The sequence below is a fragment of the Patagioenas fasciata genome, chromosome 6, assembly GCF_037038585.1.
Source record: "Patagioenas fasciata isolate bPatFas1 chromosome 6, bPatFas1.hap1, whole genome shotgun sequence".
Lineage (NCBI taxonomy): Eukaryota > Metazoa > Chordata > Aves > Columbiformes > Columbidae > Patagioenas > Patagioenas fasciata.
Window position 1 is genome coordinate 38508909 of NC_092525.1, and position 23749 is coordinate 38532657.

The window sequence follows — 23749 nt, forward strand, 5'->3', positions numbered from 1 at the left end:
GGGAACAAGCTATTGGAGAGCAGTGTAGGGGAAAGGGACCTGGGGGTCCTGGGCACAGCAGGGTGACCATGAGCCAGCACTGGGCCCTTGTGGCCAGGAAGCCAATGGTACCTGGGGTGGGTTAGAAGGGGGTGGTCAGTAGGTCAGAGAGGTTCTCCTGCCCCTCTGCTCTGCCCTGGGGAGACCACACCTGGAATATTGTGTCCAGTTGTGGCCCCTCAGTTCCAGAAGGACAGGGAACTGCTGGAGAGAGTCCAGCGCAGCCACCAAGATGCTGAAGGGCGTGGAGAATCCCCTGTGTGAGGAAAGGCTGAGGGAGCTGGGGCTCTGGAGCTGGAGAAGAGGAGACTGAGGGGGGACTCATTCATGGGGATCAATATGGAAAGGGTGTCAGGAGGATGGAGCCAGGCTCTTCTCGGTGACAACCAATGGTAGGACAAGGGGTAATGGGTTCAAACTGGAACACAATCCCTAACATTCTGTGATTCCGTGATTTGGCACATTTTGTGTTTAGAATCTAAGTGCCTCGCGTGCTGTTACATGTTTCAGTTAAGTTGCATCAAAATCTCTTAGGATTTTTACCAAATATTTTTAGAAAGAGCGATTGAGTCCTTTATCTAAATATAGTTTTCGGCTTTCAAGTCTTCGAGAGAGGAGAGCACGTGAATCTTTGATCCGTGGCATTCCTCGTGATGGCAGCGGTAGGAGTCGTTTCTGCACCTGGCGGAAAGAAGTACAGTGTGGAGAAATCTGTCAGACAAAAAGTTCACATTTTGCAGAGTAGACGCGTTGTATTATGGATGAAGGATAAATGTTGGCACGTCCTTCGATACAAAGGCAAGAGATACTGAAGAACAGATTTGAAGCACAGGTGTGGTTAGAAACGTTCTTCTTGGTGGTGTGACTGAAGAACCACTTTAGCTTCTGTCTGATACTTGATATGTCGCTAAAAATAAAGAAGAGAGGCTCACCCATCGTCCCTGTTGGTGACAGCAGAGCTGAATCTGTTTGTCCTTAGATGTCTGAAATGGGAATGCAATATAAATCAGCTTTTCAATTTGATTTTTCTCTAAGACTTGACGTTTAACAAAAGATTTCTCCGGAAGTCACAGATATCTTTGATGGAGTGGTGCTTTTTGGGGTTTTTTGTTTGTTTTTCTTTTAACTGAGCCGGAAATAGCGTCATTGCTGATCCTGCTGTGATAATGGCACTTACAGCGATGTCTCGATGTGCTGAAGTTTTTCTCATAGGAACAACCACAGTTTTCTTGTTTCCCCCCTCTAGTAATTGATTCAATATTATAAACTGATATGTTCATTTATCACTGAAATCATTATTAATGAGTGCTGTTGTTCTTTGTCATGTTGCCATGGCAACCAGATGACATGTTTGAGTAGAATGATCTGTTTCCAGCTGGAGATCTTCATTCATAAGATTTGCCTAATGAGATTTTTTTTCCCAGCATATTCAACCTAAAAATTCTTCCTCTCTTGCTCTTCCAAAGAGTTTCGTGCTATAGGTGTTACTGCTTTCTGATGTATATCCTGTGATGGATTTTGTGACGGGTGTTACGTTCGACAGTATTTCTGTGTTTTGTTTTTCCGTCATTTATGTTGTTTTTCTTTCAATTCAATTGGGCTGCTTTTCTTCAACTCTATTTGCTGTGGCAGTCTTGTAAACCCATTCCTCACCGAACCGAGTTGCTGGAAGTCTTCTCTTTTAATGTAATATGCCACACAGCAAAAGACAGTACCTGATTTTTTACTCTTATGCATGAAAGAAGCATAAAGATATATTTTTCTTTATATATCGTATCACACACTGTGAGTGATAGTGTCCTAAAATTGATATTGTATTCACTACTTGATTGTTAGTTTTGCACATGAGAGAAACGTAAAGATCTTTAACTTTTATTTGGTTTTGATATGAAACTCGATGAGGAAAGAGAAAGGTGTTACTCTTTAGCAAGGCAGAGCAAGGTAAATATGCATAGAACTTTGTATAGTTTCCTTTATCCTGAACTTATTACAGTTTTAAAGGTCTTGTTGACTGTCAGACTTGATCGAGATCAAGTAGGGCATAATTAACATTTCAGGATTTCTCCGCGTTCATTTCTAATTGCTCATCATATATATCTTAACTACAGAAGATAACATTTATCTTCACCTAGTCAAAAAAGTCTATTTCTAGTTGTGTCCTCACAGTAATAACAAAAAATAATGCAGGACCTGCCTCCTCTAAATACTTCCTTGAATTTAATTGCTATACTTAGTATATTTGAAAAATTGAATGTTTTCTTATGTGTGAAGAAGAAGGTGTTACGCATCAGATTAGTTTCTTCTCAGTTACACCAACTAGTAGCATCTTCCCCAGTGAAGCTGCTCGCTGCGTTCTCCTCCTTTACACCCTTTAGTTGCCCTTCTGGTTGACTCCTCATTGCAGCCAACAATCTTGGCTGGGAATGTGCTAAATATTGGCTGGTCCCCTCCTCATACCTGGGAAGCTGTCGGCTTGTAGTCAGCTGGATACTCCTTTTTCTTTCTCTATGATTACTTAGCTGTTTTTTCCCCCCCTTTGAAAGTGGAAGGATATCTATTTACACCTATCTTCAGGAAGCAACTACTCAATATGAACTAATGTTGCCCATGTATTGTATTCTCCCTGTTCTAAGGAGAATATTTTGCCTGTGATTGAAAATTATGAGAGCTTATGAGTAATCATATATCTTCAAACTTAACGTTGCTGATCCGTTCCCTTCATCTCTGTGTATCTGATAAAGCAGTTGTTTATGGCTCAGTCCCCTCATTTGTTCCCATTAACTAAAATTAGGGTGATTTTTCGCTTTCCACAGGCCAGCGCTGTGTTCACCTGTTTGTCTGATATTAGTACATGCACCACTTGCTCGAAACACAGGGGTTAATGGAGTTTCTAGCTGCTTGGCACTCCTGTCTGATAATCTTTTATTTAGGCACTGGATGTACCTGCTTGGCCTGTAAGGTGGGTTGTCAGCTTTAGATTGTGTCAAATTTACATTGCTTTTTGGGCTACAAGTACAGATTTCCCATGCCCAAACACATATAACAGATATTAAGTCACTTTCAACTAAAAGACTAATTCTGCCAACATCTACAGAAGCAGGTGTCTTCTACTTTGACCTCCTGATGTTGTTTTAATCTATGTTCTCCCGAAAGGAAGGTGGAATTCTCTGAAATAAGACTTGCATGTCGGCAAGTCGGCATATCCAAAATATCCAAAAATATAAACTAAAAATTACTGTTTTATTTTTTGGAAACGTTCTTGTTGCTGCATTTCTTGGGCATGAATTGTCCAGGTGTCTGCATTTCTCCTGCAGTTGGTAGGATGGAGAGAAAAGCAACACCAGCTGTGCTGCACAGATAATTGAGTAGTTATTGTATTTGTAAGTAAAGTATTGGAACAAAGCACATTTACTAACATGGTTGTAAATATCTGTGGAAATTACACAAGAAGTTGATACTTGGTGATGATGGTCACCAGACTTAATGGGGATGAAGAACAAGCAGGGGCATTCAATGCTTTTTTTTTTTTTTTTTTCCTAATCTCAGTCTTTAAGAATCCTGATAGACCTTGGGCTGCCCATTCCTCCGAGTCAGCTGCTGTCCCTCACAGCGTCCCTTCTGGCCACGTTGTCCAGCTGTGGGGTGGGTGGGCTGGTGATGTGCTGGGTGAATCACAGAATGTCAGGGGCTGGAAGGGCCCTGGAAAGCTCATCCAGTGCAATCCCCCCATGGAGCAGGAACACCCAGCTGAGGTTCCACAGGAAGGTGTCCAGGCGGGTTTGAATGTCTGCAGAGAAGGAGACTCCACAACCTCCCTGGGCAGCCTGGGCCAGGCTCTGCCACCCTCACCAGGAAGGAGTTTCTTCTCAAATTTCAGTGGAACCTCTTGTGTTCCAGTTTGTACCCATTACCCCTTGTCCTGTCACTGGTTGTCACCAAGAAGAGCCTGGCTCCATCCTCCTGACACTCCCCCTCTCCATGTTGATCCCCATGAATGAATCCCCCCTCAGTCTCCTCCAGCTCCAGAGCCCCAGCTCCCTCAGCCTTTCCTCACACGGGAGATGCTCCACTCCCTTCAGCATCTTGGTGGCTGCGCTGGACTCTCTCCAGCAGTTCCCTGTCCTTCTGGAACTGAATGTATCAATGACCTGATGCTGGAGTTGAACATGGCATTGACAAGTTTGTTGATGACACCACACTTGGAGGTACTTTTGACTCTCCTGAGGGACAAGGAAGCCTCATGGAGGGATCTAAGCAGATGGGAGCATTGGGCAGTTATTAATAGGATGGAATTTAATGAGGAAGGTTCAGACTGGACATTATGAACCTTTTCTTTACTGGAGGGGTGTCAAACAGTGGAACAGGCTTCCTGGAGAGGCAGTCGACGTCCCAAGCCTGTGTTTTAGAGGCATTTGGACAAGGCCATTAACAATGCACTTGAACTTGTGATCAGCCCTGAAGAGGTCAGACAGGTGGACTAGATGGTCATTGTATGTCCCTTCCAACTGAAGGAGTCTATTTTATTCTACTCCAGTCACTCGGTAAGAGCAGCACAAATTTCTAAGTAGTAATGGTGCAATAATTACAAGATTGTTGTCATGATAGTGATGATGAATTTGAGAAGCCTCAGCGCAGATAACTGAGCAGTGACGCCTGGCAGCACTTTCTGACAATCAGGGCAGAAATACAGAATTAAGTTTCCAACAAAAGCCTTAAAAGCCTTCCATCCTGTCTTGCCTCCATCCTATTGAACCGTATCTGTCATATGTAAATCAGATTATACTGATTATCAGTCATGGGCTCCTCAGTGCCCTGGTCCACTTGCTACCAGAGATGATACCTTCCAAGCAAGCATCCTTTACATGCTGTCTCGTGCCCGGACGTGTGCTCGGTGTTCAATCACAATTAATCTTTTGGAATAAGGAAACACGTTTCAGAGGTTATTTTTGCCCCTGAACATCAGGGCCTCCATACCCAACTTGTTTTTTACAGGGCTGGGTTGAACACACCTCACTCTTGGTGAATGTGAACGAGCTGTGGGTTGTGCAAACTTCCTTTGTGCTATTTTTTCTTTCTCATCTCTTTTCCTATTCAAATCTGTACAAACCGCCCTGGGAGTTTTATGCTTTTTCTGCATGTGGGTTTTATTGCTAATCACAACAGAGATCATTGAAGGAGCGAGAAAAATGTAAGTTAGATATTGCAGTCAATCAACGACTTCTAATCCCCAGGCTTTATTGTGTGCAGCTTTTTTGGTTTTATGAATTGTCACCTCCAGACTGCCTAAATTCTATTGAGAAAAAAAAAATTTAGAGGAGTTGTTCACATTTACCAGTCTAATAATGTTGTCTTAAATTCTTCCATCTGCTTTGAGGCTCTGCATCTGAGATGCTGCTATTTAAGAAATTCAGAGTTTTATTTAAACTATAATAAGAAAAGCAGATTGCTTTTCCAAGTTAGGCTTGTTTGACTTACATACTCTGTGGTTAAAAGTTTCTAAATCATTTTGATTAGGCTGGGTTGGTACTTGAAGCACTGTTTTCTAGGGCCAGAAAGAAGAATCACCATATCCCTTCTTGTCCTCCCAATGAAAAAAAACCCTTTATTCAAGTTTTGGTGAGGCTGTTTACTTATAGTATGTAAGATATTTCAGTACTGGGAGAGGAGCTGGAAATTTATGATTTGAAGAGCTGAAATTCCTAGCTCAGAGATATTATATTAAGGGCAAACAAGGAATCTTACTTATTACTCATTTTCATGCTGGGTTTGTATCTGGGTAGTATTAATGCGGAAGAAAAATGGTTGTGGTGGGGGGAGTGGGGAGAGAAAGATGCTCAGAATGGGGCCTTTTCTCCAGAAATCACTGTATGACTGTACATTGTGTCCCTTGTGCTTTAGCTGCGTTTAAAAAGTACAGGAAAAAAAAAAAAACCAAGATAATAATTAAAAAAGCAGTGGGGTTTGGGGGATGTGTGTTCTTAAATAGCTTCCATCAGCATTGCTTTTCCAAGGAGGTTTTTTTCAATGGAAGGAACACCTACAAGCAGACTCCTCTCTGTAGTAACTAATGTACCTCGCGGCTTTGCCCGCTGATAATAAAAACCCAGGGCGAATGCAGGATCAAAGAACATGTTTGTATTAAACGTATGATACAGAAAAGTAGGAATTTGAGGGCAAGTACATACCAAACATCCCCTGTTCGTGGTGCCGTGGCTGTACTAGACCAAATCACTACTAAACAATTTCTAGAAGCCAGAACTTGAAATTCTTACTGAAGCTTCATTGAGGAAAAACTTCTTTGATATCCATCACATTTAAGCCTTTGAAACTATATACATGTAATTTTTAGTTGCTTTGCTTAATTAGGGTCATTTCTAGTCAGCTGTTTTGGTTTTAGTTTGTTTGGTTTGTTTTTTTCCAGCTGCTGAACTACACTGGTTCAAAATTTTGTTTTCTTTTGTTTTTTTGTTCTTTTCTTGGTGCTCAGATGAGTATAGGATCAAACCAGTGGAAGAGGTCAAATACATGAAAAATGGGGGAGAAGATGATCAGAAAATAGCAGCCAGGAACCAAGAAAACTTGGTAAGGATTGAACTTATCGCTTCTCTAATGAAATAACGTGGCTCTGCTTTTCTAATGAAATATGCAACGTGTGGCACATTCATACCGCAGCTTACACATGGCGGGAGGATTTTCTTGAAAATGTCATCACTCCCTGCTAAGCTCAAAGTTGCAAAATATGACTTTTTCCTGCTTGTCTTTCTGAATTAGGCTCTACTTGAGCTTGGAGCCAGTGCTTCTGCCATTATACTCGCTCACCTCCTTTGCAGATGTGAATATACGCGCTTGGAAATGTCTGTGTCTGTATTGCAAACGAGTTGGTAGTAAACCAGCAGTGCCATTAAGAAAATGACCAACTTATGTAGATATCATTTGCTCTGTGCTTTCTGGTTTTACGTATTTTAAAATTCACAGGGAAGGCAGTTTGGAATAGAAAAAGCAATATATTCAATCTATTCATAACACAGCGGTCGCAAGAATCAGTTTTGAGTGTGTTTCTTTTACCCTGATTTGAGCACCTTGCCAGCTCGTAGTTCCACTTAAAGGAAGAAAATCTCAGGTAAACTCTTAGTACTCCTTGAAATAACCAGGACGCTCTTGAAGCGGCTTAAAAACTCATGGTTGAGTCACTTCTGGCATTCCAGAGAAGTCGTTTCCTCTCTTATAAAGCTGAACAAATGTCAAGGTTATAACTGGCTGACTGAGGCTTTGGCCAGTTTAACTTTTTGAAGGCACCTCACAATTGTAATAGTTGGGTGCAAAATTTCACATCTGCCCCCACCCGTTCACTGCAGCTTTTCTTCACGTAGGATTGGTTTTTTTCCTCCATCTGTAAGACTGAAGGGGGAACATCCAGCAGCAGATTTCCCTGGAGCCACAACCGTTATCACCAGCTGAGGATTTGCCTTTTGCCATCATCGGACAGCTGTACAAAAATCCCCTTTTTGGGATGTTTTTTCTCTCTTCCTGGAGATGCAAATGAGCCCCAAGCAACTTCAATACTTTATATTCCCTCTTCTAGACCCACAAACTTGCCTTACACAACCACACATGCATGCCTGTGGTAAACAGAAGAGTTTATGTTGCTGTGTGCTGTCCTTACCTCGTTGCTCGAGTGGCGGTTGAGCGACACGATTTCTGCTTTGCTCTCCAGATCAGGTATTTTGTCACCTGCTGATGCTGCAGGGGATAGCACAACTTGATCTGGAAGCAGGATTTGGGTGGGTTTTTTCAGTGCTGAGAATATCACTGTTTCTAGCAGCATCCCCAGTGCATTCAGCTTTATGGCCAACATAAGCATGTTTGTTTTGAACAGGAAGAAATGTGACTGCAAGAATTCTTTTCTCGTTTTAGAGACTCCAGTGCTTTGTTGGTAAACGGAGAAAAAGGAAAAATGAGCACAATCCTCCGGGTTTTTTTTGATTTTTTAAAAATGGAGGAAGCCTAGCAGGTTAAACTTTAAACTAGCCTTCAGCTCTAGTTACATTGGAATATTTGCCAAAGGTAACGTGCCACTTGAATGACAACAAGGAAGAGTCCAGGCAAACTTAGCTCTGCTCAGGTGACGCTGTTGCCGGAGTTGTATTTGAAATTAGATACAGATATTTTGCATGGCTTTTTTTAGTGCCTGCCTTCTGGTAGCACCCAAGTGTTACCCTGATTAAATTCAGGAAAATACATTCCTACAGCATGGTGCTTATTATTTGATTATTGACGGGCCGTGTTTGATGGGAACAGTGGGTTTGTTGGAAAACACAACTTGATATGGAGTTGGAGGGCTGGTGTAGCTCTCTCCTCTGACACATCTATCAGGAGGGGAAAAAAAGGACAATAACACAAGGAAGTCTTCAATCAGAGAGGACGTGTGTACTTTAAAACAAAAACTGTCTTGCGCACCAAAAAGGCTTTATTTTCCTTTTCCTCTTATTACTAGAAGGAGATTACATTTTCTGTAATGTATGCAGCTTTTTAATCCTGGGAATTGTCAAGTCCTTGTCACTCCTGGATTTATTTTTTTAGAGGGGTTTCACTATGTGAGTTCACCTTGGTAAACAGGTTTTAGTTCACTGCTCAGAGGCCGGGTTAAGCTTCCCATCACTCAGGCTTTCATTTACTTAACGTGTGAGCAAGTTGGCAAGTGCTTACATAATCCCGCCTGCTCATCAGCCATTTCCAGGCAACCAGAAATTTTAGGAAGAAGAAAAGGTGATGGGAGAATCAAGCAGCCTTTTTCCCTTCTCTCTTGTTTTTTAATTGTCCCAGGGCTGCTGATTCACAGCTCCTTCGAAATGCAGCCCAGACGAGATGTATAACTTGAATTTTCCCTGGGAGCTGCTCCAGTGTGGGTTATCTTACCCTCTGATGCTTGTGCTTGAATTATGTTATTCAGATGCCATCAAATTTTTCAGTCCCATTATCATCACTGTTAATTTTTTAAGGTATTTTGAAGCCTTGCTTAAAAATAAAATCTCTGCTCAAAGTGAAAATAAAACCGCTTCCCTTATAACTGAGGCTCTTTGATGTGGTGCCATCCCTGCCTTTGGTGTTGAGATATTTCTGAGTCAGGGGAAAAAAATAAAAAGAAAGCTTATGCAAGTAGATAAAGAGGATGGGAGGACATGGCAGACACCAGGCAAATTGTCATTTTATGCCAGGATTCTGCAGTCAGGGCTTTATCCTGTTCAAGGAGAGAAGCGGAGAAGGGCTGGTAGAAGCACAGGTAGCCCTGGGGGAAATGAGGTTCTGTCAGTGAATCCCCATCTTCTTGGCTTTGACTCGAGGCTTAAGCAGGGCTCAAAACCTGAGCAAGGCTGACACTGTAAAGCAGAAATACTCCTGAGCTGGCTTGACAATGGGAATGGCTGTGCTAGGGCTGTGTGCCAGGTGGAACAGAAGATGCTCCACACGAAGACATTTTCTGGCAGAATCAAAGGCCTCCTTGAATTAAAATGTAGGTGCTTGACAGGGAAAAGGAAAAAGAATAATAAAAAAGAAAATATGAAAAAGCCAGGCTTGTTTCAGACTCTGTCAAAGCCACTTATTGCTCTCCCTGTGGTTCCTTTGTATCCATCAGTCCCATTCACTTCTTTACCCAGGTTGTTTCTCCACTTCTCCACTTACTTGGTGTCATTCCTGGTACCTCCATCTGGCTCCTGGCACCCTCCCAAGTGTCCTGCCTGGGCGTCCCCACCCTCCAAAGGAAGCCAGATGTGCTGTCTTTGGTGGGGACGATCCTGAGCTGACAATCACACGTCCTTGTAGCTGCTGCTGCGAACAGGATGTCGCAGGATTAGGTGCCGGAGACACACGGTTACACTGCAGGCTGGCACTGCCCAGCTAAACCAGGGATATTTGGAGTCACATCTGCAAAGAACTAGTAGATAAGGAAGAAAAAAACCTTGTTTACACTGCTTTTCAAAAGTATTTACATTTTTTAGTCACAAATATTGGGCTGTACATATATAACCCCACACAGAGCCTGGTGACAACATGCCAAGGGAGGTAATGAACCCCTGTGTGTTAAAATTAATCCTCAGGTCCCTGTGGATCCACTCTGCAAAACCCCACTGGGGCAGTGGGGAGCTCTCCTGTGTTTCCCTGTCTTTTTGGGGGAAATCTGGGTTGATGAACGGGTTTTTTTATGCTAAGCCTTCTCTAAGACAAAGTGTGTTTTACCAGCTCTGAGGTTACCACTCAGCAGATCAGGATGGGCTTTTTTGGCCATAAGTATTAGCAAAAACTAATGATGGCTAACCACATACATCATGTAGCTGATTTTGTTACTTTAGAAAGCTAAAATGCTAAAAAAAAAAAGCGTGTTTTCAAAGTCCAAATTGGTTCTAAAGCATACCTGTTATGAGCAGGTATGACCAGAATGAATAAAACATTTCTGAAGACCTGTTAACTTTTTGTTTGGAAAGGACTTGCTGTTTAGCTCTATGGCATCACGTTAGATGTACAATCGTAACAGCCTGTTTAGCATTCATAACAGGATGGATTTAATTGTCCTCATTTCCATACTCTCACAGCACTAATGGCTTTCCACTGCAAGATCTTATTGCCAGAAAGGGTAAAATAAGACGGTGTTGCGTATTTGTGAAGCTTTGGGGAACTCAATGAACTGTATCAGTTTTCCTCTGTAATAGTACAGAGACCTCTGAAAGTATCAAATACCTAAAACTACATTTTTTGTGTGTTAGCTGGTTAAATCAGTATTTATTGTAGTTCAGGTTCTGGACGTCTTTGTAACTTGTCCTAATAGAAATCTTTTTGCGCTCCACATTGGCTCAAAAGAGCTTCTTATTGGGATTTTTATGCTTTGTTATCCAAACCCTCAAAACAACTGGGCATAATCCTTGTTTGTCCTGAAACTCCGTAGCGAAATCGCCTGTTAGAGCTTGAGATGAATTCCTGCTGGAGCTGGAAGAAAATTGCCTTTCTCCATTGCTCTTCCTATCTCTCACTCCACCTTTAATAACACAAACAATGTTTTGCCCTTTTTTTTTTTCCCAATAAGTATAAATTTCCACTCCACTTACCTGCAAATGTAATTCCTGTCAGCCTTGCGTGTACTGTTATTTCCTAACTACGTCTTGAGCTTCTCAACCCAGCCGCTCTTCTCCATTTATCATTCAGCTCCGTACTACTTAGTATTGCAAACCCTCGGTATCCGTAGCTCAGCGTTCCACACCAGTTATCATTTTCTTCAGTGATATATTAAAAATAGACAGTAGTATCTGATAGATGAAGTGTACGGAATTAAAAACCTAGCAGAAAATGATGAATGAAACGACTGTAATAACTACATAAAACATAATATGTGGAAGTGAAGCCACTGTCTGTAATATAAATCTTTACATAGGTAAGCAAAATATGTATTATAGGTACATCAATCGTAAACATTTTGTGATGTGTAATGCAAATATTGGCATATGTCTGAATTCCAGATCAATTTAGGAAAATATCTTTTTACCATTCTGTTGCCAGGCTGCCCAATCTAAGTACTTAAAAAAAAATAAGCTAGTTAAAAGAACTAAGCTAGCCACCAAACTCTGGGCCTAAATTTGTTGAGGGTATTTGTGGTGTTTTCCTTTCTACATATGCAAAATACCACAAGTGCAAATTTAAGCCCGGTAAAATTTGGTATCTTAGAGTGTTTAAAGCCACTGCTGTGTACTATTGCTAGATGAGATTTGAAAGGCTGTGATTTAAACGCAGAACTCTATATCACAGCGCTGTTGCAGTACATTGGTGAACAGCTTTGTACAAATTAAAATTAGTATCATATTAATGTATATCACAGTACTAAGAGTTCTGTCTGTAGTTTCCTAATTATTTATTTTAAACAATTTTGCCATGATAATGTGTTTTGAAACACACTGTTTCGGGACAGGATTTGCTTGTGCTCAGCTTATGATGGGAAAGAACCCAGAAATGCCCAAGACCTAAAGCCCTTAAAAAGAGGTTTTTTTGGGTTTTGTCTACCCCAAAGTGTTTTGGTGTTTTAAATCTGATGTTGACGCCTCATTTGCTTTTGGTGCTGTGTTCAGCACCATCCAGGAGACCCTGTCCCACCGCTGGTGTGGTGTCAGCTCCAGGTACAAGCGCTGGGACGATGGCATCAGGTTGGTTCATTATCCACCGTCAAGGATGGATATCTAAATATCTTTCTATATAAAGGAGAAGCTATTAACTTCTCCACCTCTTGCTGCACGATTTTCCCTTCTCCTATTTTCACATATGAAGCCTCAAGCTCAATGAAATGCTGAAGATCACAGAATCACAGAACAGTTTGGGTTGGAGGGACCTTGCCAGCTCCCCCAGTGCCAGCCCTGCCATGAGCAGGGACATCTTCACCAGCTCAGGTTGCTCAGAGCCCCGTCCAGCCTGGCCTGGGATGTCTCCGGGGATGGTTCAGCCACCACCTCTCTGGCCAACCTGGGCCAGGCTCTCACCACCTGAAAATTCCTTCCTTGTGTCTGGATGGTTTTGGCTGTTGTGTAGGAATCCAGACAGGGAGAAAAGCACAAAAACACACTGGGGTCACTCTGGGGGGGGAAAAAAGAAATTGAGACGCCCTTTTTCTTTGGTTTCTGGGGCATGAGAACAATAAAAGGACAGAGCGAGCATCTCCAGGTGTGCCCGGAGACTTGATAATACTCCATCGCCCACCCATTGCATCTCCCGTCGTTGTGGGAGCTGGAAAAGAGCAGAGAGGGCTGCAGAGCCAGGCTACTCCCCCACACGTTTTCCCACCAGGAGAAGCATCTGCTTTGCTTAAATGCCACATCAGCCAAATCCTGGGGCCCCGAGGGAGATCTGGGGAAGAACAGGTCCCGCAGGCTCCTCACAGAGGGATGCTCCCCATCGCGGCTGCTCCTCTCTGCTTCAGAGACAAACCACAGAATAAAAGGCGTGGCTGCAAAACACAGATATGGAACAAATAAGTAAATGAAAGGCAGGGATTCAAATGTAAAAGTAACGCATTGAAGGAGTGAGGAGTGTAATATCAACTCCTTTCTGCCGGCGGTGGCAGGGGCAGACCGGGCAGAGCAAACATGTCCCACTTGGTGAAGGGAGAATTTTGCTTTTCGTTTTCTAAGATGATACTGAAGAAATTCCCCTGGGAATATTTATTTGTTTATTGGATGTGTCTTCCTCCAGTCTTCATTGGTGCAGTCTGTATCGGCTCATCTTATGCTATACGTACTCCCAGCTTCCCTTTCCCGGGGAAATTTAAATTATAAAACAATATGTTGGGTTCCTTTTTTTCAGACTCTGAGATCCTAAACGGATACTGCCCTATAGCTATCAGTACTAAGTAATTACAACACTTCAGTTTTCATAAACCAGCCTCTCCGATGTGCTTTGGAAGAAATGCATTTGAAGCTGAAATAGAAGTGCACGGAAAGGATATTGTTACTAGAGCCAGTTATTTTAAATACCGTGCAATTAGCTTATTTCCATATTGCCCATTTCATTTCAACTTTGCCGTGAAATTCTTCAAAGAATCGTTTCTCATAATGAATTTATGACAGTTTTAGCTCATTCCACTTATGGGTCACTGCATATTATATAGAGATCAAAGTGAATGATTGCCCTGAGTATTAATATTCTTTTTCTTCTGAATTCCATTAAAAATGGTTTTGGTGGAAGAAATATTAATTTTTCCTTTAGTATTTAATTTTTCAAAAATCTAGAAAAGAAGTGGATACTATTAATAAACATTTTTAGCAAGTTGGAAGATAATATAAAAATTAATTGTGCTTCAGATGTATTTCTTCAGACTAGACCTTGTTTCAGCCTTCACCCTCTGTTAAGTAAATCTGCGTAGTGCTCTACTGAGAGGTAGAATGGTATCATTTATCAGGCTCCTGACGGATGTGATTTTAAATTAGAAAGTTTAAAAAAACGAATAATATTTCTTTCTAAACGCATTAAAATAACAGCATCCAGAAGCAACATGTAATTGCAGCCTTGCAAGCGTTTGCTAGGGGGTAAAAATAGTCGTGAAAATCTAAGACCCAAGAGGAGCTTTGGGTGGGTGTCCGGAGCAAGTGACGTCCGTCCGGAGCCACCAGCAACCACGAGTCCATGGGCATTTCTCAAACCCTCTCGTCGTCATCGTCCTTGTGCTTGAGGTTGTCACAGCCACGGGCAGTGGGTCTATGGCCTGGACATGCCATTCCCACCGCTTCTCTCCAGGAGGACATATAGAAATATATATATACTACACCCCAGAATAGCTTCTTGCGCATTTTGCGGTAAACCAGCCTGCGCTGCAGCGCTGCCAACATCAGCCATTTGAAAATGAGTCAGCCGGCCAAAATACATAGATCATATGTAAAATTAGTTACTTAAAAAACATTACACATACAGCTCTGGAAGTTTCTGGTTTAAGCGTTTCTTCCATGATTGCAAGGACTGGGAACCATTGTCCGTCCCCCTTTTTTTGTAGAGCTTAGGTTCTTTTTTATTATTTTTATTATTATTATTTTTTAAGAGCTTGTGCATCTCAAAATTTGAGGAAGTGAAGCTCCAAGAATGATAAGAAATAAGGTTTTGAAAGCTGTCGGCAATGTGTATCCTCTGTTTTGGTACTTGCTTTTCAGCAATTCCCTGGGATGTGTTAATTATTAATTCTGCTGTTTTGGAACAGAGGATAAGACAAGATAAGGGCAGAAACGAACACACAGAAATGCCTAAAACCATCAAATTTATCCATACAGATTTCATTAGATATTTAACCACGCAGTCTTAATGATCTCTTGGTTTTAGTTTGAATACAGTATTGCACCTGCAAAATTTTGGGGATGTGCCGTTTTAGACTCAAAACCAATACTGAATTTGTTAATTTTGGTGTATTGAAGGTAAAGTAGCGTGGGACATTCAATGTTGGTCTCAGGCAAATCCCTCTTAAAGTCACTGTGGTTTTGCTGTAACTTGTTTATACCGTGGCTGTTTTTTTAGTGGAAAAAGTGTTTTCTTTTGTGAACTTCCCTAACTAATGTCCTTAAAGACCAGGTTGAAGAGGTGGACTTGAAGTCAGTCACACAAACTGTTGTCTGCTGCACGTAATACATCTCTAGCACCCAGTTCTGGGGATTTAACGCTGGGGTCCTGTGACAGACACTTCCTTCTCTCTCTTTTTTCCTCCTTTTATCTTTATCCTGTGTTTTTTTTGACCAACACCAACACTTTGATCTCCTGGCTTGCTTATAGAGAAATGCGTCTTTAAAGTGGTTTCTAGTAGCCAGGAGCTCAGCTTGCTCATGCTTAATTTTCATGGCTTTGTGTACATTCAGAGATCCCACCTAAAGACGAGGACTGACCGTTATGAAAGGGTGGGATTTGTTCATGTTTTTAGGGAAGAGATCGCTTCTGAGGTTGGTGACAGCTGCTTTGATCTCAAATGCGGCGAAACAGATGACGCTTGACAAGCTCTCTAGTGCTAAGTAGACCTCAACATCCCTACTGGTTGTCTCTCTTGGGTGGAATTTAATGCATCTTCTTGAGTGATGAGCAAGAAAGGTGACATCTTCTGTGGCCAGCAGAGCTGCTAGGGCAAGTACAGCCCAAAGAGGAATCATAGAATCATTTTGGTTGGAAGAGACCCTCAAGATCGTCGAGTCCAACCATAACCTAACTCTGGCACTACCCCATGTCCCTAAGAACCTCATCTGTGAGCCTTTTAAACACCACCAGGGATGGTGACCCCACCACTGCCCTGGGCAGCCTGTTCCACTGTTTTACAACCCTTTCTGTGAAGAGTTTTTTTTCCTAATAGCCAATCTGAACCTTCCCTGGTGCAACTTGAAGCCATTTCCTCTTGTATTGGAATCTGTGTGAGCAAACCGGCGTTAAATGGCCATCACAGAATCCCAGAATGTCAGGGACTGGAAGGGACCTGGAAAGCTCATCCAAGTCAATCCCCCCATGGAGCAGGAACACCCAGCTGAGGTTCCACAGGAAGGTGTCCAGGCGGGTTTGAATGTCTGCAGAGAAGGAGACTCCACAACCTCCCTGGGCAGCCTGGGCCAGGCTCTGACACCCTCATCATGAAGAAGTTTCTTCTCAAATTTAAGTGGAACCTTTTGTGTTCCAGTTTGTACCCATTACCCCTTGTCCTATCATTGGTTGTCACCGAGAGGAGCCTGGCTCCATCCTCCTGACACTGCCCCTTTCCATATTGATCCCCAGGAATGAGTCCCCCCTCAGTCTCCTCCAGCTCCAGAGCCCCAGCTCCCTCAGCCTTTCCTCACACGGGAGATGCTCCACTCCCTTCAGCATCTTGGTGGCTGCGCTGGACTCTCTGCAGCAGTTCCCTGTCCTTCTGGAACTGAGGGGCCACAACTGGACACAATATTCCAGGTGTGGTCTCCCCAGGGCAGAGCAGAGGGGCAGGAGAACCTCTCTGACCTACTGACCACCTCCTTCTAATCCACCCCAGGTACCATTGGCCTTCCTGGCCACAAGGGCCCAGTGCTGGCTCATGGTCACCCTGCTGTCCCCTGGACCCCCAGGTCCCTTTCCCCTACACTGCTCTTCTACAAAGAGGTTGGAGGAGTAAAAAACGATACAGAAAGAGGGCCACGAAGTGCAAGGTGAGCAGAGAAGGGGGAAAGGAGCAGAAACACCACAAGGAGAGGCAAGAAGAGCTTCCGGAGGCTCCCTGCCACCCTGAACTTCTCAGCTCGACCTAGTTGAGGAGAGGCATCCTTCCCGTACAAGACAGGGGACACTATGGGGACCGCCACCTCTGTCCTGGTGGTGGCATGGAGGAGATGGGTCAGGTCCCAGGTCTCGGGGCATCGCTCTGTATCTCCGGGTGGTCTTACAGGCCATACTGGTGCTGAGCATTTCAACGGACAGCTCTGCGCTTTTGCCGTGAACAGCACGAGAGAGCAGCGTTTTGCATAATCTACATTTGTATTATCCAAAAAACAGAGTTTTCTAACCTGTTTTTTAAAACGAGCGTTTTCTTCGGTTTTGAATTTGTCGTTTTTCTGTGAAAAGCCCAGTTGCTCCTGTGTTACGACATTATAAAACCAGGAGCTCCCAGTTCATTTTGCAGCACTGTTGTTTTGAACAGCTTGCATTTTGTCCCCCTTTTTTATATAAATTATGCCACTTTTTCCACAATCCCATATACATGAGACTTTCTTCTCCACCTAAATCATTTTTGGTGTGCTTTTTTCCCCCTGTTCTTGGTTATTTAGTCAGAAACATAAAAAATACTTTTAGAAGCAATACACAGCAGAAGATCCAAGAGTGAGGAGTACTTGCAGGAATACAAGCTGTGTAGCAAGGGAGCACTAATTATTTAACTAATTTTCAAAAAGACAATATGTATGGTACTGAATGAGCATGAAATCTTATTTTCTTATTTCGACAGTCGCTGCTTTTGTTGGGTTTTCCACCTGTTAGGCAATTGTACACTCGTGTTGTTACTGAGCAGGAACGTTTTTCACTGCTGCAGCAGTTGTTTGGTGTCTGCTCGCTTGGTTATTTCACTTGTGCTTCATTACAAAATTGGTAAATATTTAAAATCCACCATGGAGAAAATGATTTTTGTGCAAAATTGTTCGAAATTGTAGTGGACATTTTAAAGTGCATTTCTATTTTTTAATTTCTTTTAGGGAAATGAGGGGTCTCTCCAGGGGCTGGGCTACTCAGACGTTTTATTGGCTTAGGCTTGCTGGGACAGTGCGGTAGTGAAGTGGCATTTGGGCCACATGCAGACAGAAGACACCCTGATTTAATGATGTCTTCTTCAGAAAAGGTGAAACAGAACTGGAAATGCCTGCTGGGAGGTTCATTAGCGGTGTTAAGTGGCTCCTTTCACTCTTTAGCCTTAATTACTGCATGCTCAAGGAGACAGGCTTGGCAAACCCAGGTCTCCCCAAGACCTGGTGGGAACTCGGTGCACATCCCTTTGCTCCCCATTGCTGTGCGTTTTGGGAGTGTTGGGGAGGTAGCAAAGATCCTTCGCCTGCCTTGGTCCACCTGGCCAAGGGGGTTTGGTGATGCCACCACAGACATCTCCACCACAGAGGTCTCCAAGGCGGCTGAAGCCATGAGATGATCCATAGGGAGAAGGTGAGCAAGCCAAAAGTGCGGGATTTATTCCTGGTGGTGGGTGACAGCGGGGTCATGTCATCTACGTATGTGGACAGGGGAAGCCACCAACGTTCCTGGGTGTTCTTGAGATGTTGCTGGTGCCCTACACAACCACTCCCCAAAAAGAAGAAATTAGAAGTGCTAGGCCTGTGAAGGAGAAGGCATCTCTCCATCTGTACTATGTGTGCTTAAACCTGGGCTGGAAGGGACTCAGCTGGATGTTTTTGGTTTTATTTTCACTATAATTTCCCTTTTTTGGTTCGGTTGTTCCCCTTTGCCATTGTGGTAGCTGAGACCAGCTGCTCTGCAGGCAGCCAAGAGGCTCAACTGCATGTGTGGGAAAGGATTTCTGCGTTTCAGCTGCTGGAAAGAGGAGAAGAAAATCGGGTTGGGAGAAGGGGAAGCAATATAAAAATATAACTTTCGTGGGTTCAGGGTTGTTTTTTTAAGTAAGAAAAAAAAGGGGAGGAAAAGACCCCTATGAAAATAAATCTATGCTTGTAAAAACAAACACTTCCATATTATGAAGATGCTGGGCAGATAATTCAGGCTCTTGTGGATGACGCAGAGGATGACGCAGTTTGGGAATACATGTAGGTACGTTATAAAATAAATCTCCTGTACACATGAATATTTTTAATGTGAAGTACCAGTTTACACAGATAGCAAAGCCATACTGAACTAAGCTACTGTGCAGCTCACCAAACAGTCTCGTGTTTGTTCTCACCGGGAAGAAAACCTTTTTATTTTGGCTTTAAATTCCTTGCTCCTGCAAGAAGCAGTATTAGAGTTCAAATGCAGCTTTCATCTCCCACACTTGATCTGCGCAAACACATGCTTGTGTGCTGCTTTATCGAATATGTCATCTTTCCACAGGATAACATCAAAGACAGGCGGCTTTAAATGAAATAAATAAGTTGCTGAGTAGTCTATGCATGGGAACACAAACCCAATGGTTTTTAATAAGGTAATAATATTATATTTTGTGTGTGCGTATATATATATTTAAATGTAGTTTGTATTACAGCAGCACCTAAAGGCAATAGCTGGGAATCAGAGTGGCTGCTCTGCCTGCAAAAATGGCAATAAGGTTCTCAAATATTACCAATCCTTCCCCAAAATTTCATACAAACCAGCACTTTTATTCCAAACCCCAGGTAGTTCCAGGGGAGCAACCCCCTGCCATGAGCAGGGACATCTTCACCAGCTCAGGTTGCTCAGAGCCCCATCCAGCCTGGCCTGGGATGTCTCCAGAGATGGGGAATGTCATTAGTCTACCAACAAAACACTGCGGGTTTCCCATATTGCCCTCTCTCTTTAGACATGGGAATCATCGCCTAAATATGCGTAGGAAATCCTCATCCCTTTCGGGTGACTGGTGGCACTCTGAAATAACAATCTTCAGGTTGCTTAGGAGTCTTTAAAAGCGAGTCGGTGTCAGAATGTGCTTTATTTTTTATAAAGGGCTTGGCTGGATGCACAAATTTAGCAGCTTGTAAATTTGTGGGATTTCTCCCGCCTCTCGAAGTCCCGGTGTCCTGCCCAGCTTTTCCAAAGGTTAACATCCACACGGGAACGCTCTCTCCGGAGCGATGTTTACACCCATTTCCTTCCCCGCGAAAACACTCGGCAGCGACACAGCATTCGGCAGCGCTGGGGACGCGGTGACGGCAGATGCGAGGAGCCACTCGGTGGTTTGGCTTTGCAAAGTACGGCTTGTTCTGAGCGGGCTGGGGATTGAGTTTTCTGCCTTTTTAATTTTATATTTTTTAATGAAGCAAGCAGAAATGTTTTCCCGAGCTAAAGGAGTTGCTCGACCTTGCAGCAAACCCAGCCGGGTTGGCCGCCGGCCAAGCTGCCGCTCGCCACGTAACTCCTGTAAGAATAGCCTCTTTAAAAAAACCACTCCAATAAAAAAGACTTTAGCAATGCATTGTCTTTGTCCTCATTGTCAAGAGGTGGAGTTTGGAGGGTTTGCTTGGCTTTTTTTTCTCCCCACGATGGTGTCCGTCATTTCGCCCTGTGCCTGCAACAAGCTATCGCTAATGCTGAGAAATATTTTCGGACTTAATGCGGTGAGTCAGGGCTTAGCCATAAATTGGTCATGGGATAGAAAGGATACAGATTGTCTGCTACCCAGGGTCTGGTTTCAGCAATTTCAGAAACATGAGCAATTTCTCAGCTGATGTTAATTACACTCATAACTCTTCCCGAGATGATCTAAAGCAAGGATTAATTATAAAAGTTTCTCAGTGTTAGAACATGTTTCTGTAGTTAAAGTTTGGCATGCGTTCGTTTTATGATTAGAATGAAAGAACTCTCCTCTACTTAAAATCTCTAAATACACCATACTTTCTTGCTATGTAAATAATGATATGTGTGAGTTTATCTAAACAAATCTAACTGTTAAATGGCAAAAACACGTATAAGGCCCAAGTGCTACCAGCCAATTCAGAGGCTCATTGAGTGGACTTGCCTATTCCTCCTGGGCTTGGTTCTGTTTTGGAAGTTGTTCTTCTGGCTGTACTTGATTTTTCATTTGAATAAAACTCACCACGGATTATTTTCCTATCTTCAATTAAAAAATAAGTGACCTAATGAAGTGCCCTTAGACACTTGTACTTTTGTCTCCATACCCAAGGGCTTTTCCAGGGCAGCTCTGTAGTGTCTTGATGGAGATGGGGATCCAGTTGTCCCATGTTAAACCACCTCATGGTTTGTTGTGCCGGGGTCCCACCTCTGAGCCTCCAGCCTGAGCTTTCAGGTGTCTGCTTAATAAATGTGAATATTTGTAATGCCAAAGTTGCATTTACTTAGAGGACAGAAGGAAGCGGAGCTTGTTTCAATGGAATGGCGTGAGTGTGAAAGTAGCCAGTTCACATCAACACTTCCAAAAGCTGAACCTAAATAAGAAAGGTTAAATGGGTACATGGAAGGCTTGGTTTGACTTGCTGGTGTACAGTCACAAAAGGCTAGACAAGGTGACACATCTTCTTTCCATCTTCTCTGTCTTTTGTGGCCTTTTCTTTTCCTGGGGGTAAATTTTAGCAGATCCTCTCAGCACAGTAGCAGAGTGTTCACTGTTAAGGATCCCTGCACCCGTTTGGAAAACTTGGCCAAGTTTTCATTTTGTTCACTTTTTTATTACATAGAGCTTTTTTCTTATGATTAAGTCACATAGCCAAATAGTGATGTCATTTTGGTTTTTGTATCATCGTTCTGGGAGTGCTCTTAAAAATGAGAGATTCAATTTGAGTTCCTATGACTGCTGTGTTTGAAGGTTTTGTTCTAGAAGAACGTTGCGTTAGCTTGTCCTTGAGTGCAGGTAACGTCATTAAAAACCAGGGGATTTTTGCTTGTAACAAATTTACACTTAGATTCTTATCATATGCTAATGTTTTTAATAATCAGACACTACAGATCTCCCTGGTTTTATGGCCTCTGCTTCTGACTCCTGCATTATGTATGCTGATGATTACTATGCAAATGTAAGTTATTGAATTGATTTTATGACGGCGGCATAAAGCTTAAAGCTGAGTTCACTTAAGGAAACAAACATGATGCAAACACAAAGCCCTAAAGTAATAAAAAAACCTTTTGCCTCACGTTGGATGATGAAGTGCAGAGGGATTTGTAATTCAGCTTTCCGATGGAACCCTTGTGTGAAGTGATGCTCCGGCACCGCTCAACCTCCGGTCCTCCATGTCCCCAAACTTGGCCCAGTTACTGGTGAGGCAAAATGTATTTGATCTGCTTTGAGTTTACAAATGGCGGCAGATTAATTTGGAAAGACAGATTACAAACGTGCATCGTGGCCACAGTCTGAATCCTGTGAAAATGATGTATGGCTGGTGCAGAATGATAAAAATTCGTATCAAGGGAACAGCTTAATTAACTATTCTTGATTAAAGTACTACAGTATGTGAATTTAATAGCTTGCGTTCAAAAGCAGAATGTGAAATCACTTACTACTTCAGTGTATCTTGCTGCCAAATTGTGAGCTGCCAGAGGTTCTTCATGATTAATTGAGTATAGAGGAACTTAACACTGGGGTGGGAGATACCAAATAATTATTCTGCTCCTGCTTCGAGCGCGTTGCCTCGTGTGAATAAAGAAGCTGTCAGGAACAGTCATGGGAGTGGACTAGGAATAGGATCGTTAGCTGTCAGGGAAAGGAAGGCATATTGGGACTTCAGCTGAATGCCACCATCAAAATGTTGGGCAGTGAAAGAGTTGACGGCGTTGCCATTCAAACTTTGACGTTAGCGGTCGAAGCGTATGTCATCGTGGTTGTTGGGGTCGTTGTAGGTATGGAGAACAGTCTATTGTGTCTTCCTTCGGTAATCTTTTAGGTTGAGCAGCTCTAGGTCATGAAGGGTTTTCTCAATGGTCATCACACTTTGTGGAACGAAGTTGTTCTCTTGGTTCTTTGAGACTTTCTTGGTGCGTGTAGCTGAAGAAGGCCACGTATGCTGCTGCCCATTGCACCTTTTACGTGCATCAGTATGACACTTGTCTTTTTTGCAAGAGCATGACAGTGATGACTCGTGTCCAGCCAGCTTCTGGATCCAGTTAAGCGGAATTACTACGTAAGTTGGTGTTTTCATGTTGTATATAGCCAGTTGGTTATTCCTGCCTGCGAGTAAGACCCAGCACTTGGGCGCTGTTTGAATCATCTCCTGTCTTTCTCAGTACGTCTCTCCAAGTCATCAGGATAACTTTGAATCCTGTGAAGCAGAGTCTCTCCTGGCTTGGTACTCTCCGTAGTTTCAGAAAGTATTCAGTCTTCAATTCATTATTATTCATCATCCCAGTCCCTAATGGAAATCCATCCCCAGGACAGATACCAACAAAGTCCCACTTGATATATTCCTCTACTTCAACAATGTGCCACGGTGAATTACCTTTTGTGTGGCTTCCTGACCAAGTCTGCTTTATCCTTTATCCTTTTGTCTTGTAGGTCTTGACAAACAGACTTGGTTTTCCTAACTTGCTTATGAAAATAACCAGAGAGATGATGACAAAAACCTTATGGAAATCAAGACTTATCACATACCCCCTGCACCCAATATAGCTGAAATACAGCATTTACTTAAATATTATCATTTTTAAAATATAAGTTTCACGTACTGTTAATTTGCAACATTTTTCCCATGTAGAGGCTTTCCCTACAATACTATGGAATGAGTATTTGCTTTAAAATACAAGCTGAGGTTGTGAAGCATAACTGGAAGCCCAAGGGTGAATTTTGGGAGCGAGTTTTATTGCTGCAGCATGAAGAGCATTGAACACCTTCGTTATACAATGCTTCAGTATTAGGCAAAGCTCCGATTCAGTCAGTCTGATTAATTAGCACAGACGTGCAAGTAGTGAAATTTATTATTATATGATGTGAGCTGAAAAAAGGACCTCCTCATCGTCTCCTTTGAAAAATATAAAAACCCTGCGTTATATTTCCTTGAGAATCAGTACCTCAAAAATATTTATACTCAATCTCATTTGAAGAACCCTTGTGATTCCAATCAGAGAC

At 42.7% G+C, this 23749-nt stretch overlaps 1 protein-coding gene across 1 annotated transcript in view; it reads left to right on the forward strand.

Moving 5' to 3' along the window:
• The window catches only part of C6H1orf21 (chromosome 6 C1orf21 homolog), a 108923-nt gene that overhangs the window by 59650 nt on the left and 25524 nt on the right, over positions 1-23749 (forward strand). The window contains exon 3 of the mRNA XM_065842655.2: positions 6527-6621. Coding sequence (XP_065698727.1) covers positions 6527-6621 — 95 coding nt within the window. The remainder of the gene's footprint in view (positions 1-6526; positions 6622-23749) is intronic.